We start from the raw sequence: 13,873 nt of genomic DNA on the forward strand, positions 1-13,873 counted from the left end.
CAACCTCCCGCCAGTGCAGTACCATGCCCCCCCGGGCATCCACCTGCCAGTGCTGTACCTTGCCCCCCCATGCAAGCTCCTGCTAGTGCAGTTCCTTGCCCCCCCATGCAACCTCCGGCCCATGCAGTACCTTGCCCCCCTATACAACCTCCGGCCCATGCAGTACCGTGCCCCCCTGTGCAACCTCCCGCCAGTCCTATGCCTTGTCCCCCCACGCAACCTCCTCCTAGTTCAGTTCCCTGCCCCCCTATGCAACCCCCTGCCAAGGCCGACCCCTGCTTTCCCCCTAAACCTCCTGCCCATGCTGTACCTTGCCCACCCGTCCAACCCCCTGCCAGTTCAGACCCCTGCTTCCCAGCGAAGCCTCCTGCCAGTGCAGTACCTTGTCCACCAATGCAACCTCCTGCTAGTGCAGTTCCCTGCCCTCCTACGCCACCTCTTACTGGTGCGACACCTTGTCCCCCTGTCCAACCTCCTGCTAATACAGTACCTTGCCCTCCAATGTCACCTCCCAGTAATGCAATACCTTGCCTACCCATGCAAACTCCAGCCAATGCTATACCCTGCCCCCCTATGCAACCTCCTGCCAATGTAGTGCCTTGCCCCCCATCGCCCACCAGTACGATACCTTGCCCACCCCTATCTCCTCCCGTGTTGTCTCGCCCCCCCATGTCGCCTAACGCAGTGGTACCTTGCCCACCTAAGTTACCTTCTCCTGCGTCGCCGCCCCAAGCAGCGCTAGACCACCGCGGCAAGCCTGCTGCCCACGGTGCAGCACCCCCTCGTACAGCACCACCTGCACATGCTCCTCGGTTACCTCCAGCTCCTCGCACAGCTCAAGCTCCCCACTCAGCGCCTTCTCCCGCTGCTACGATACCTTGTCCGCCCATGTCACCATCCCTTGCGGAGTCACCCGGCAGCGCTGCGTCACCCCCTCACACTGCGCACCCTCGCCACGCCGCGTTACCACCCCCCGCTCCCGTCGGAAAATGTGCTCCTGATTGCAAACTATCTGGAGCGGCTCCCATTGGAGTATGTTCTCCCAGTTGCGAAAAAATACCTTCCCGCAGAAAGCTTTCAGTTAAGCCCGCTAAGCCACATGCTAAACCTCCACCCTCGCCATCCGATGGAGAATGCTCACCTGCTTGCTCAATGGATGTACCTGAAAAAGTGAAAATACCGACCTCATCCACTCCTAGTCCAACAGAGTCAGATCTTGCGAGATCACCTCCCGCAAAAGGTAAAGAAAAGGTGAAGCATAAAGGCGAAGACAGAACGAGGGACAGAGACAAGGAAAGAGCGAAGGAAAGAGAGAAGGAGAGAGAGAAGGAAAAAGCTAAGGAACGAGAGAGAGAAAGAGCTAAACAAAAAGACAGAGAAAAAGATAGGAGTAGAGACAAAGTTAAAGATAAAACAAGAGATAGAGAGAAAAGTAAGGAGAAAGATAAGGGAGGCCGTCCCAAATCAGCACCTTCTTCCGGGCAATGTTCGCCTCGGTGTCTGCATGGTACTCCTCCTGAGCAGAAATGTCCTCCTGAGTGTAAAAGCCCGCCTATGTCCCCACTAGCTCGGTTATGCCCACTTAAGAAAATAATGCCACCAATTTTGTCCCCACAAAAAGGTAAAAGACAGTCTTCGCGCTCAAAGACACCCCCTAAGAAAGATAAAGAAAAAGATTCCCGACCAACTTCTGGCCATTGTTCGCCTACCTGCAAATACAATCAGTCTACAATTAACATAGTGTGTCCTCCTGAATGCGATAATTATCCTAAGAAACATGCGAAATCCCCCAAAGATAAGTCACCTCCGAAGGCCACTAAAACACCTGCAAGATCCCCCAAGGCCAATAAGTCACTCGTAGGATCTTCTGAGGATGAGTCACCTTCGAGTACTCCGAGGTCGAAGACACCTCCAAGATCCCCCAAAGAAAGGTCACCCCCACAAACTCCCAAAGGTAGGTCTCCCCCGAAATCACCCGATAGGTCACCCGCGAGATCCCCTAAAGAACTTCCGAAATCTATTAAAGTTAGGCCGAGATCTCCCGAGGAAGCATCACCTCAAAGATCGCCGAAAGTTCAGACAACTCAGCCAAGAGGCCCTGTGGCAGCAAAGACACAGCCTGCGCCAGCACCTGCCCCTGCATCTGCACCTACACCCGCTATTTGCCCTCCAGCACCTCCGATTTGCCCGCCGACACCGAATCCGACTTTAGCCCAACCATCCAGAGTTTCCGAGGCAAAACGTAAAATGTCCTCTAAATGCAAAATGTCAGGACTTCACCTTAAAATGTCACCTATGCCGAAGCCGAATAAGGTATGTGCGCCGGACTGCAAAGCTTGGAAACCTGGACCGGGCCCCGAAGGAAGCTGTTCAAGTCTCCATTCAGAAGACAAAATAACAATACGATTGAAGAAAGCCACAGCTAGCACTGAGGAGATAAGAAATGGCGTTGGAATGAAGGTCACTGATGAAGACGGGCTTACTATTTGTGAGAGGAAAGACTACACGCAGATGTCTTCCCAGACGACAACACAATCGGTCTTGGGAGAACTGTACCGACATTCTCATGTGCACAGGTTAAACACACCCTCAGCATGTCCTGTAGACACTGAGAAAGACCATGAAATTTCCGAAGACAGAAGCTACAGTAGCGTTGCAAATACGATAGAAATTCAATTCAAACTCAAAGTAACTCAAGGCGATAAAACTGCTGACATTAATATAGCAAACGACGATAGTAATCCATCTACCGACAAACAGGCGCAAGAAGTGTTTGTTGTCAAAAACCAAAACGAATGCGCTATAGAACAACCGGACGATAAAAATGATATAAACATACGTATAGTCATAAAGAATTTCAGACCTAAATCAATGAGGAAACTGGAGAGAGGAAATGAATATAGCAATGTGTTTTCACAAGATATTGCTTCGAAATTTCATTCAGTTTCTACAGGTTACAGTGATTTGACATCGGATGAAACTGACCGAGCTTTCTCAATACACAGAGCGACTGTAGATCTGTCTTCTTCGATGGAAAATTCTAAAAACCGTAGCGATGAAAATATCAGCGAAACAAAAGCTGAAGAAAAGGTTGAGAAGCTAGTCGTATCGTCTCACGTTACAGAGCACTCTATGAGTCGTTCTATCGTTCAAAAGAAAGTCTCTAATGCCGGCGACGTCAGGTTTCGTTCTGTACACAGTGTGGTTAGTCACAAGGAGCATAAGTATGATAAACAATCTATAGAATCTGACAAAGCTGAGTCGGAGATATATCTTGAAAAGCAAGAGACTGACGCTGAGAATGTGGAGACTGACTGTCTTGAGACGGACGCTCCGGAGACCGATGTCCCGGACACAAGTGCCCTGGAGACGAGTGCTCCGGACACTGACGCGCCGGAAACTGATGCTCCCGAAACTGATGCTTTAGAAATGGATCCAGAAACCGATGCCGATTATACAGACCAAGACCCTAGCAGCCCAGTAACACATAGTGATAAATTAAAAATACACACAGCACAATTAGAACCAAGTCGCAGCTCAAAACGAGATGTAGAAAGATTAAAAAGCGGCGTAGATGTACCAGAAAACTACGTAGAATGCTTTGAAAGCGACGAGGAAATAGTGCGTAAAACTACAGACGATCTAAGTAAGCCAAAGTCCAGTATAACAGCAGCAAGCGATTTGGAAAAACTAAAATCTTATTTAGAAAAATCTGAACTTAGTTTAGAAATATTGGACTCGAAATCTCTAGAACAGATATTAGAGCGAAACCTTGCGGGTTATGAGAAACCTGGGAAGAGTACTGTGGCTGTACCGAGACGCCTAACTAAAGAAGAGAAGAAAGAAATGCTCAAAGAAGTGTTTGAGAAGGCAGAACAGACGAAAAAGAGTAAATTTAGAATGAGGAAACTTCGGGACATGTTGAAAGTAATCTTGACTTCAGACAGTAGCGACGGCGATGTCAAACAGCTGACCCCAAGCAGCAACCTAATGAGTGATGTAACTTACGGGTCAATAAAGCCAAATTATTTCCGAGACTCCGACAGTATGAACAACTATTACAGGCTGGAGAGTCCACTTGCGTTATCTGACGGCCAAGTTGTGTACCCAACGGAAGAGAATAGCAGTAAGACGAGCTATGTGTCCTCTGATGACGATGACGATGACGACGACACTGCTCAAGAAAGTGGTTGTATGTGCAGTACCGTTGCTGAACGATTGAAACTAGCTGCCCGAATGTGTAATACGGGAGGGCCTTGCTGCTGCTGTAAACCTCCTCAGAGGGTGAACAGGAGTGAAGAGATAGCTTGTGACATGCATGAGGAGTCTGATTCTTTCGGTTATTACAAAGAAGCCGAATTGGTTGATGTTGAAACACAGAACTCAAGATACATGTCCAGTAAAGTAGCAAGTGCGAATATATCAATGCACAGTCGTATCAAGTCTAGTGTATTTAAAATGCCTATTAAAATCTGTGAGCCAGTTTCCCATGCAAGTAAGACGCAGACGCAACATCAAAGTACTGTCATGTCTCGAAGGATATATTCTCCAAGAGTCAATCATTTGAAAGAATACGGAATAAGACGGTTGAACAGGAACACGATTTTGAGTATTTCCGATGAGGATAAAATAATCGTGCTTCGATCTAAGCCTACGTCTACGGAGATGCAAACAGTAAAAGCTGTAAACAAGAATATGAAAGAAGAATCAAGCAGTATTATAGAAGTTTCTGATATTTTGCAATCTTATGAAACAAAGAAAGCAGTGCTTGAAATCTATACGGAGAAGAGTGTGTCTAATGAAGAGCATTTGGTGGCAAAATTACCAAAGTTTGTTTACGAAACGGAGAACGAAATAGAAACGAACTATGAAGCGATCGCTTCGAACACATACAAGACAATTTGCAAGAAGAATATCGTGATGATGGCAATCAACAGATAGTTGGAACTCATTTTATTTGTCTTTATTTTTTATATCTGTGTTGTTTTCGATTGATATTAAACGATTTTTGTATTTTTTTGATTACCTGCCTGTTTTATTTACGACTAAACTAATGATAAAACTATATATACTAACACACAACTAAACTAACCCTTGACATAATAGCGTGATGATACTTGAAAACCCTCTGTAATGTAAGACTAAGCCCCAGTTTAATTAGTTTCAGATACCATCTGCTCGATAAGGTAATAACAAAAGAAACAACTCAAAACTCCTCCTGATAAACTATCCGATACTTACCCAGAAGTACGATACTCACACATTCAATGTCATATTCAATTTGGTTCGATTATTATCCATCATTCATCTTACGCAAGTTCGTGAGTGCCTAAAGTAATAGTCCGCAACACCGCAAGTCCTAGGTTAAATTGCTACACGGAACAAATATTCGTTTTTCTAGTTATTATATTTTCTGGGATATGTTCGCCTTGGTGTCAGCATGGTACACCTCACGGAATAACTAAAACAAGAAGAAGGGGCACTCATAATAATATGACGTATGTGTAGCTGTATATACCCTAGTACTAACCTAAGAGGTGACACTAAAAGCACGTAGATAGAATTTCAGCGTAAATCACAAAATAATAGTGCAAAATAAGACTCCAATGTCATTGAAATATGACTGGTCATTTTAATTTGTAATAGTCGTTTAATCCCATATTTCAGTAGGCGCTAAATGTCAGCGGCTGAGTTTGGCGACAGCCATCTTTAACGAAATAGAATGGCATGCCCTTTTCTCTTGTGTTTGATAATCCGTGATAATAACAGACCATAATCAAATAAAAAACTTCACTCACATAAATACGTTTTATTGAAAACCAAAATACAAAAAGTACAAAAAATAAAATAGTTATTGCATTTGGACAGCTACCTAAGTACATATTCACTTTTTTTTAATTACTGTGATGGGTTTTCTCTTTGCTTTGCAATTGTCATTGTTACACATTCATACATTATTATTATAATAACGCAATGTGCAAGGATATCTCAAATAGAGGTTATTGACCTCAACAACTTTTTGCTATGGTACCACAAAAAGCAGAGAAGTCTTATTAAGTAATGTAATAGGGGGCGAGCTTATATTCAAAAGCCAATAATATAAACATACTACCCAAGGAGCAATGCTAATATGCTTGCGATCTGTTATAATTATAGGTATTTAACTAGCCAATCTATAAAAAGTATGAAAAAAAAAATTGTATAAAATCGGGGGTTTTTTAAATTTTAAATTTATAGATATTGTGTATTAAGTACATTACGCCTGTTTTATCCTAGGCTGTAGGCAGACATGTATAATATACATTAAAATACATTTGCCATTTACAATGTAAGTCTCATATAATAGAACTCATATTAACAAGAACATAGTCAAACTACGGGCTACGATAGAGAAATACTCTAATATAATTGTAATTTATAAAGTTAATTAGCACTTCGCCTGACTCGATGTAAATAAAATAAAGCAGCATAAAACAATCTTAAACATAATATTGCCATAAAAAATATAAAGTAAAAATAATTGAGCTAGTAAATGCAATATAAAGGAACTGCATAAAAGTATATAAATGGTATATAAACTATAATTAAATTCAGATACATAATTTCCTTTGGTACAGTTACGGAAGCAGCCATCTTCTTATAGATGCGTCTGAAATATAAACAAAATAACTCATGAACTAATTTAAAAGCAGTTTATATCAAATCAAATCATTTATTGATTTAGGTCAAATATTGACACTTTTGATAGTCGTTAATTATAGAATCTAACACTAAGGAAAGGAGATATAAGCACTCGGTTTCCACTCGCATGTACGATAAGTTCAAAACTTACTTTTTATTTTCATTCTAAATAAATAGTCGCGAATATCCAAAAAAATGCAAACCTTACAGACTTTTTACTTTCATTCTACATAAATAGCGCATATCCAAAAAAAAAACTGCATGTTTGGCGCAGTGGTTAATATGGTCATCTACCCACAATAACCATAGAACCGCGTGTAGTGGGTTCGAATCCCAACCGGGACAGATATTTGTGATATGATGACGTATATCTTAAACAGTTCTTGAAAATATGCAATTATAATTTGATATGCTTTCTGGGCTCTATCAAAGCCAAACGCTTGGCTACTTTACTTGTAGAAAATAGTTATAAAAAGTATATATAGCACTATTAATACAATAGTGTAGCAACTCAAGATACATTGACATAACTTCAACTAGACTTAACACTTTAACCATACCATATTTTTTTCATTTATTATGTAGTATCAAAATAATATGCTCTACCTATTTTATTTTCAAAACATAAAGAGCATTTCGTCTTTTTGTACCCGTAATAGAGAGTGACCAACAAATTATTCGTTGATTCTGATAAAGGTTGTATTTTGATAACAGCACTGTTGTATTATTAGAGCGATAGGTACGTCCCTGCATATGTCTATAAACAGCTGAACATATATATTAACAAAAAAACACAAATAAACAAAGAATCATGCAACAAACAAACACAGCTTACCTTTACACCGACACCAAGTTACCACAACACTCACAACACAGGTGCTATTTGTACATAGAAAAAATATTGACTTAAAACTTAGAACACATATCGAATAATATATAAAGTAAATTATCAATCATTAATTTCAAGTCCTATGACGAAAATATCCTATTTTTTTAAAAAGACAACCTCCAGAATTTGGTTTCCTTTTGTGTCGTGCGGGACTTTTACAAACTTACAACCAGACCCGAAAAAAATATTTGTGGATCGCACAAATAATAGTCAAATTATTCCAATAATTTGTGAGGCCTAGATTATATGTAAAACTACAGTTTTAGTAGGTAATTACTTTTCGAGTCTTTAAATATACGAGATAACTGGACGAAAAACGAAAATAAATATTATACAAGAAAACGCCATTTTTAATACAACAGCGTAACATAATGCGATTGCAATGAATAAACTTAAGTTAAACGTATGTTTTGGCGGATTGTGATACGAAAATTTAGACCCCTGTTTAATATTATTTTATTTCAATATTTTCCACATTCCGTATCTTTTTGGATAAAATTAAATATGATAATTTAAGGGAATAAAAATAAAACATTACATTGGAAATACACATTTATTAAACCTCAGGATATACACATAAGTACGTTGATACATTACGTAGTTATTACATATATACTAGCACAGATCAACAAGGTACAAAACTTTTGTACAAACTACATATTTAACAACAATTATTATTCATTACTTTAGCATAAGGACACACTAAAATCGCCGACCCGCCGACGTTTTGTGTCGCCGACCCGCCGACATGTTGTGGCGCCGACTCGCCGACAAATGTCGCCAATCGTCGCTTAGGTAACAATACCGCGCAAGTCAAATTTGACATGTTTCCAGGAGAGATAAAAAACTGATTATTATCTTTGAAATAAGACTGGACAATTTAAAAAAAAATCTAACATCATTCGTTGCGTGCTGACAAAATCTATCCAATGAAGTATAAAACGTCATATGACCAATTTTCGACTTACGCGGTATTGTTACCTAAGCGACGCAATGTCAGTGACTGTTTATTAAATAGAATCATGCTGGCGATTTAAAATTGCCTTTGAAATAAATCCACCAACATCAAGTCGCCGACAAATGTCGGCGGATCGGCGACTTTAGTGTGTTTTTACGTAACGTTACATTATTATATCATATTTTAAGCTTATGACGTTGCTGCTATCAAAATACATCGAGTACAGAGGTTTTACAAAATTTGCAACAAATTGCATCTGCTAATTCAATTTTTATGTTATGAATAATGCTTCTATTTAAAAGGAACAAAAATAAAACATTAAACGAAACGACCTGTGTGTCAATAATAAGTTTAAACAAGTTGTGACGCTTATAAAACAAAATGAAATTGAATTATTTCATAACTATAAAAGTTTAATCCAATTTTATAGCTTATTTTGACAATGAAAGCTATCAAACTGTTTAAAACTTTCTTTTGACATATTTCTAAGCGTAAAAAAACATCTACGTGCGCCATTTTTTAAAGAAGCAACGTCACTTTTGGCGGGACAGACACATTTGATATTGATTTACTATCTTACTAATTAACGCGTAAGCTATGATTAGTTATACAGTAACATACGTCCGCCTCATATGCACAAAGTCCTTTCATTACTTTTTCAATTAGCCTGTGACCACGGCGAGTGCAACCTGCGCCGAAACGTCAGGCATTTTAAGGTAAAATGCGTGTTCAGTTTCATTCCCGTATCCTATTATATTTATTAAACATGGAACGCGAAAGTTAAATAGTGTTTTGTCACTTACACTCATATAAAGTTCCGAAATTGATTATAGGTAAGTAACTACAGAAATTATTGTATTTTTTATATTTTTTCTTTTAACTTGCCTTATATATAAATAAATTAATAAATTAGTGACAAACAATGTATAACTAACCAAAGCTTAAACGACGTTTATTTGTAAGATAGTTTATTTATAAAAATCTTTACACTAGTTTGCTGTTTCAAACCGTATATAAAGGAGTAACAAAAGCTAGGTATATATTTATTTAAATCTATATTCATGATTACATTCGGTGGAGTCTTAAAAAGGAATAAAAGAAAATAAAAATAAAATATAATCTGATGTCTTTAATAACTTAATTAAAAAGAGATTCTTTACTGGTAAAAAAAACAGATTAATATTGACTGAAATTTACAGGTAATATTTAAAAATTACGTGTTTCCAACAATAACTGATACGTATTTTTTTGTGGGTTAAGCAACCCTTGGCGCGGTCAATCTATAGATGGGCGATCGCATAGTGGTATTTGAACTGAGCGTCTCCGTGAATTGAATTGTCGGTCCCGGTTGTTGTCTACTAAGATAATAGTCGTTAAGCCATATCATGTTTCAGGCGGCTTGAACAACTTTGACACTAGGTTGACCACTAACCATACGACACAATAGAATAGAATATGTATATTATTATATTTTATCGTTTACAAGACCCACATTTAGCTACAAACATCTAAATGCCACGATTATACAATTTATATTAATTTTGTACTACACAGTTATAAATTTATTTAAGTACATTTTCCGAACGATAAAAAAAAGCCAAAGAGAATTCGCTAAAAGTATAAAATGCATGAATAGTTTATGAAAACTTAATTTAGTTATAGGAAGGGTAAAGCGTAAATAATAATTTAATGAAAAGATTGACCTACTTAATAATTAAAAGATATTAATTTTAATATCAAATATATTCGAATTATAACTGATTTGTAAAGCAATTTTTTATTAGGAAAAGTAAATTTATATCAGCCCCAACGCAAACCAGTGGATGCACAGCGTAAATATGGAGAAATAATAATATATCAATCAATATATTATGTCGGGGAAAAAGTCTTTTCGCATTATAGTATTTATGAACTTGTAATAAAATCTTTTCTCTACACAGAAAAGCTCGATATTTGGGTACCTCACGAGCTCACTGAAAGAAACCTAATGAACCGTGTACTCATTTGTGATTCTTGAAGCCAAAGAGATTTTATTACAAGTTCATACATACTATAATGCGAAGACTTTTTCCCCGACCTAATATATAAACTCTTCCGTTACTGACTGACTGATGGACAACGCACAGCCGAAACTACTGAGCGTTGAAACTTGAAATCTGGGTTGAAGATTTCTTAGTGCTTCTCTACACTTAGAGAATAAAAAATTGAGGAATTTCACATTTTTCTTGGGAAATTTCCAAAAATCCTCTGTAGCCACCGGTTTCTGAGTACATTGAGCGGCAGTTTATGTATTCAAATGCGTTTTTTTATATGAATTTAAACGCTATTGAATAGATAAACTACCGCTAAATGTACTCAGAAACCGGGGGTAAAAGAGGATTTTTGGAAATTCCTCTTGATTTATTTTTCTAAGCATCTTCGCCGCACCTCTTCTGGTTTGCATTTGGCAATAAAAAGGCAATTTTTTTATTACAATAATTCAAATGTTGTTATATTTGAGCAATTTGATCTCCGTTATATTTCTACACGCTCTTCGTAATATAAAAATCAGATCTAATATAATCAGTCTAGTGATAACTAAATAATAGACGGTGAATTGAGAAAAAAATAACATAAAAAAATGGCGGCTTTTGAAATTCATAGATAGCTCACTATTTATAAAACATAATTTATATTTAAGCGGTTAAACGCTTACGGATTAAGCGGATAATTAGCGCGTTAGAATAGCTTTCGCTTAAGTGATGTACAAAACGTAGGATCCATGAAACGCTTTTTTATATTCGCTCGAGCGCTTATTATCCGCCACATTTATAAGCGTTATAATTTAATAATGTCTCTGCAGTTGGTTAATTGATAATTTTGTCATATAAATAGTGATAAAAATAACAATATTTATATTTACTTAAATGTAAAACTTATATTACTAAAATAATATCTTAGAATAAAGGCAAGAGAATATAGTTGCCTTAAATAATATATATAGAAATACTGATTTGGAAATAATAATAAAAACTTATGCAATAAAATGATTTTGCACCTTCATGTTTCAAATTAATTGTTTACTCTATGTTTAATCTTAATTAAACAATAATTAAGATATCTATTATTGTACCAAAAGATTTAATAAATGAGTGAAATAATTTTTTTTGATTTCCTCAATTAATTTACGCAATATAAGTATATTATAGTGATAGCCGAGTGGTATAAGTTGACACCTCCCACCCAAGTGGTCGCAGGTTCGAACCCGAGCAACACACCAATGACTTTTCGAAGTTACGTGTGTATTAGAAATAATTATCACATGCTCCAACGGTGAAGGAAAACATCGTGAGGAAACCTTGCATGCCTAAAATTTGTTTAATACATTTATTGAGGGCATGCTAAGTCCCCAACCCGCACTTGGCCAGCGTGGTGGACTCAAGGCCTAACCCCTCCCTCATTACGGGAGGAGACCCTTGCCCAGCAGTGGGACATTAATGGGTTAAATTTATTATTATTATTATTATAGGGATGATGACAGAAAAATTAAAATATATTTCTAATGGCTGCTTTCAAAACTTCTGGTTAATTAGATTATCGGTCAGTTTAAAATATAGAATATGGACAGATATTGCTGTTACTTTATCCATCGAATATGTTATTCAACAATTATCAGTATATAATATATAATATAAATAAACTTATTTTCACGAAACGAATTAAAAAATATTGTCGAACAATTTTCGTGTCTAAAAGTTGTTTAAAGCATTTTATGAGGGCATGCAAAGTCCCTACACGAAGCAGCTCCTCTCTCGATTTGGGAGGAGACCCTTGCCCAGCAGTAGGACTAACCCCCGGTTTCTGAGGTACATTTAGCGGTAGTTTATCTATTCAATAGCGTTTTTTATATGAGTTTAAACGCTATTGAATAGATAAACTACCGCTAAATGTACCTCAGAAACCGGGGGTAAATGAGTGAAATAGAACAGACGGTAATGAGTCGTTATCCCTATTTTTGATATATTTGGGTGTCAATAATAAATATCTTAATTGTAAATAAAATGGCAGTGAATAGACTTAATTCTAATTAATATTATATTGAGTAATATATTTTTATTGATAGTAATAGTTATATTTACGATGGCAACACTTTTCATATAAAAGTTTGGCTGTATTATTTTTTAATTGCAAATTGATATTGACAACTGGAGATCAAAATGAAATTGATAAATTAATAGTATTTTTGAAAAATAACTATACTTTTTATTTTATTTATTATGGACTTTTGCCATTAATATAAATCGTATGTTATTTAAGGTTTTAATGACAAGTCGATGACACACCAAAAATAACATTTCTTCTAGAAATTGATGTTAAAAATTCTAAACATATATTTATGGCCCGTTAGACTACTTCTCAAAAAGTAATCAGATAGCTTAAACAGGAGAAATTTCGTCATTTTTTTCCATACATTTGCTGTCATATAAAATTTATCCATCGATTATGTTATTTATCAGACTATCGGTCGGTTTATCTGAAACTTTTCCATCTAGCATCCAGTTGTGAAACTGGTCCTTAAAATACTTTATTAAGTTTCAATTAGTATATAAGAAGTTTCTGACAAAAGTTTGTGTGTTTGATCTCCAATGTTGTCATAGTGATGTTGAAAGCACCGAATTATATAAAACACAGTTGTTCGTTGGCGATTACAAAAAGCTTCAACAGTACTATAAATAGCTGGGGTATACGTTACTTGTGTTTATTGCAATATAATTATAGGAAAATATAAAAGTTATTTGTTACAAAAAAAATACGTGTAAGTATATAAAATGTTTTTCATACATTATGCGATGCACTTTGACCTTTGTCTGTCTGTCTGTGTGTCTGTCTTTCTGTGACATCATAGCTCCCGAACGGATGCAGTGATTTCAATTTAGTGTTTTTTTTATTAAAAGTGACTATGTGCGCGCGTTCTTAGACATATTTGATTAAAAATTAGTTGAGCCGTTTAAAAGTTGCAGGGGGTGAAAGTGTTGAGATTAAATTGTCTGCAAATTACTCAGATGGGATCTCAAATAGCTTCGTATGATGAGAAAGTTAGTGGTGGGAAATTAGAATAGCAACCAATAAAAAGTATGAATTTTTTTTTTTATTAAATTGGGTTTTTTTTTATTTATTTATAGTTATTATATACTTTCCTATAATGATATTGCAACAAACAATCAAAGAGCTGCACTAACATGGCTCGTCTTGATGCACGTCCGAATGTACTTCGTAACTCGATATCGTTATCCTCGAAGTTTCCGACCGTAAATGTGTTACTTCCACCTGCATATGGAAAATATTTGTCAGTTTGTGTTTCAGTG

The 13,873-nt window shown here is 36.9% G+C and overlaps 1 protein-coding gene and 1 long non-coding RNA gene across 10 annotated transcripts in view; one reads left to right on the plus strand and one right to left on the minus strand.

The window, feature by feature from the left end:
• The window catches only part of LOC142984501 (uncharacterized), a 54,316-nt gene extending 40,669 nt beyond the window's left edge, over positions 1-13,647 (plus strand). The window contains exon 2 of the long non-coding RNA XR_012960152.1: positions 10,469-13,647. This is a non-coding gene — a long non-coding RNA (uncharacterized LOC142984501). The remainder of the gene's footprint in view (positions 1-10,468) is intronic.
• Positions 5,872-13,873, minus strand: part of PIP5K59B (Phosphatidylinositol 4-phosphate 5-kinase 59B) — a 79,344-nt gene continuing 71,342 nt past the window's right edge. For 8 of the 9 annotated variants that reach the window (XM_076132157.1, XM_076132153.1, XM_076132156.1 and 5 more), the window contains one exon: positions 13,612-13,835. In XM_076132157.1, the coding sequence (XP_075988272.1) occupies positions 13,743-13,835 (93 nt within the window). In that variant the 3' untranslated portion in view covers positions 13,612-13,742. Of the gene's footprint in view, positions 6,650-13,611; positions 13,836-13,873 lie in introns of those variants that run through there. The other variant, XM_076132152.1, reaches the window with a different exon arrangement.

Source organism: Anticarsia gemmatalis, chromosome 27 (assembly GCF_050436995.1).
Source record: "Anticarsia gemmatalis isolate Benzon Research Colony breed Stoneville strain chromosome 27, ilAntGemm2 primary, whole genome shotgun sequence".
In the NCBI taxonomy this organism is placed as follows: Eukaryota; Metazoa; Arthropoda; class Insecta; order Lepidoptera; family Erebidae; genus Anticarsia; species Anticarsia gemmatalis.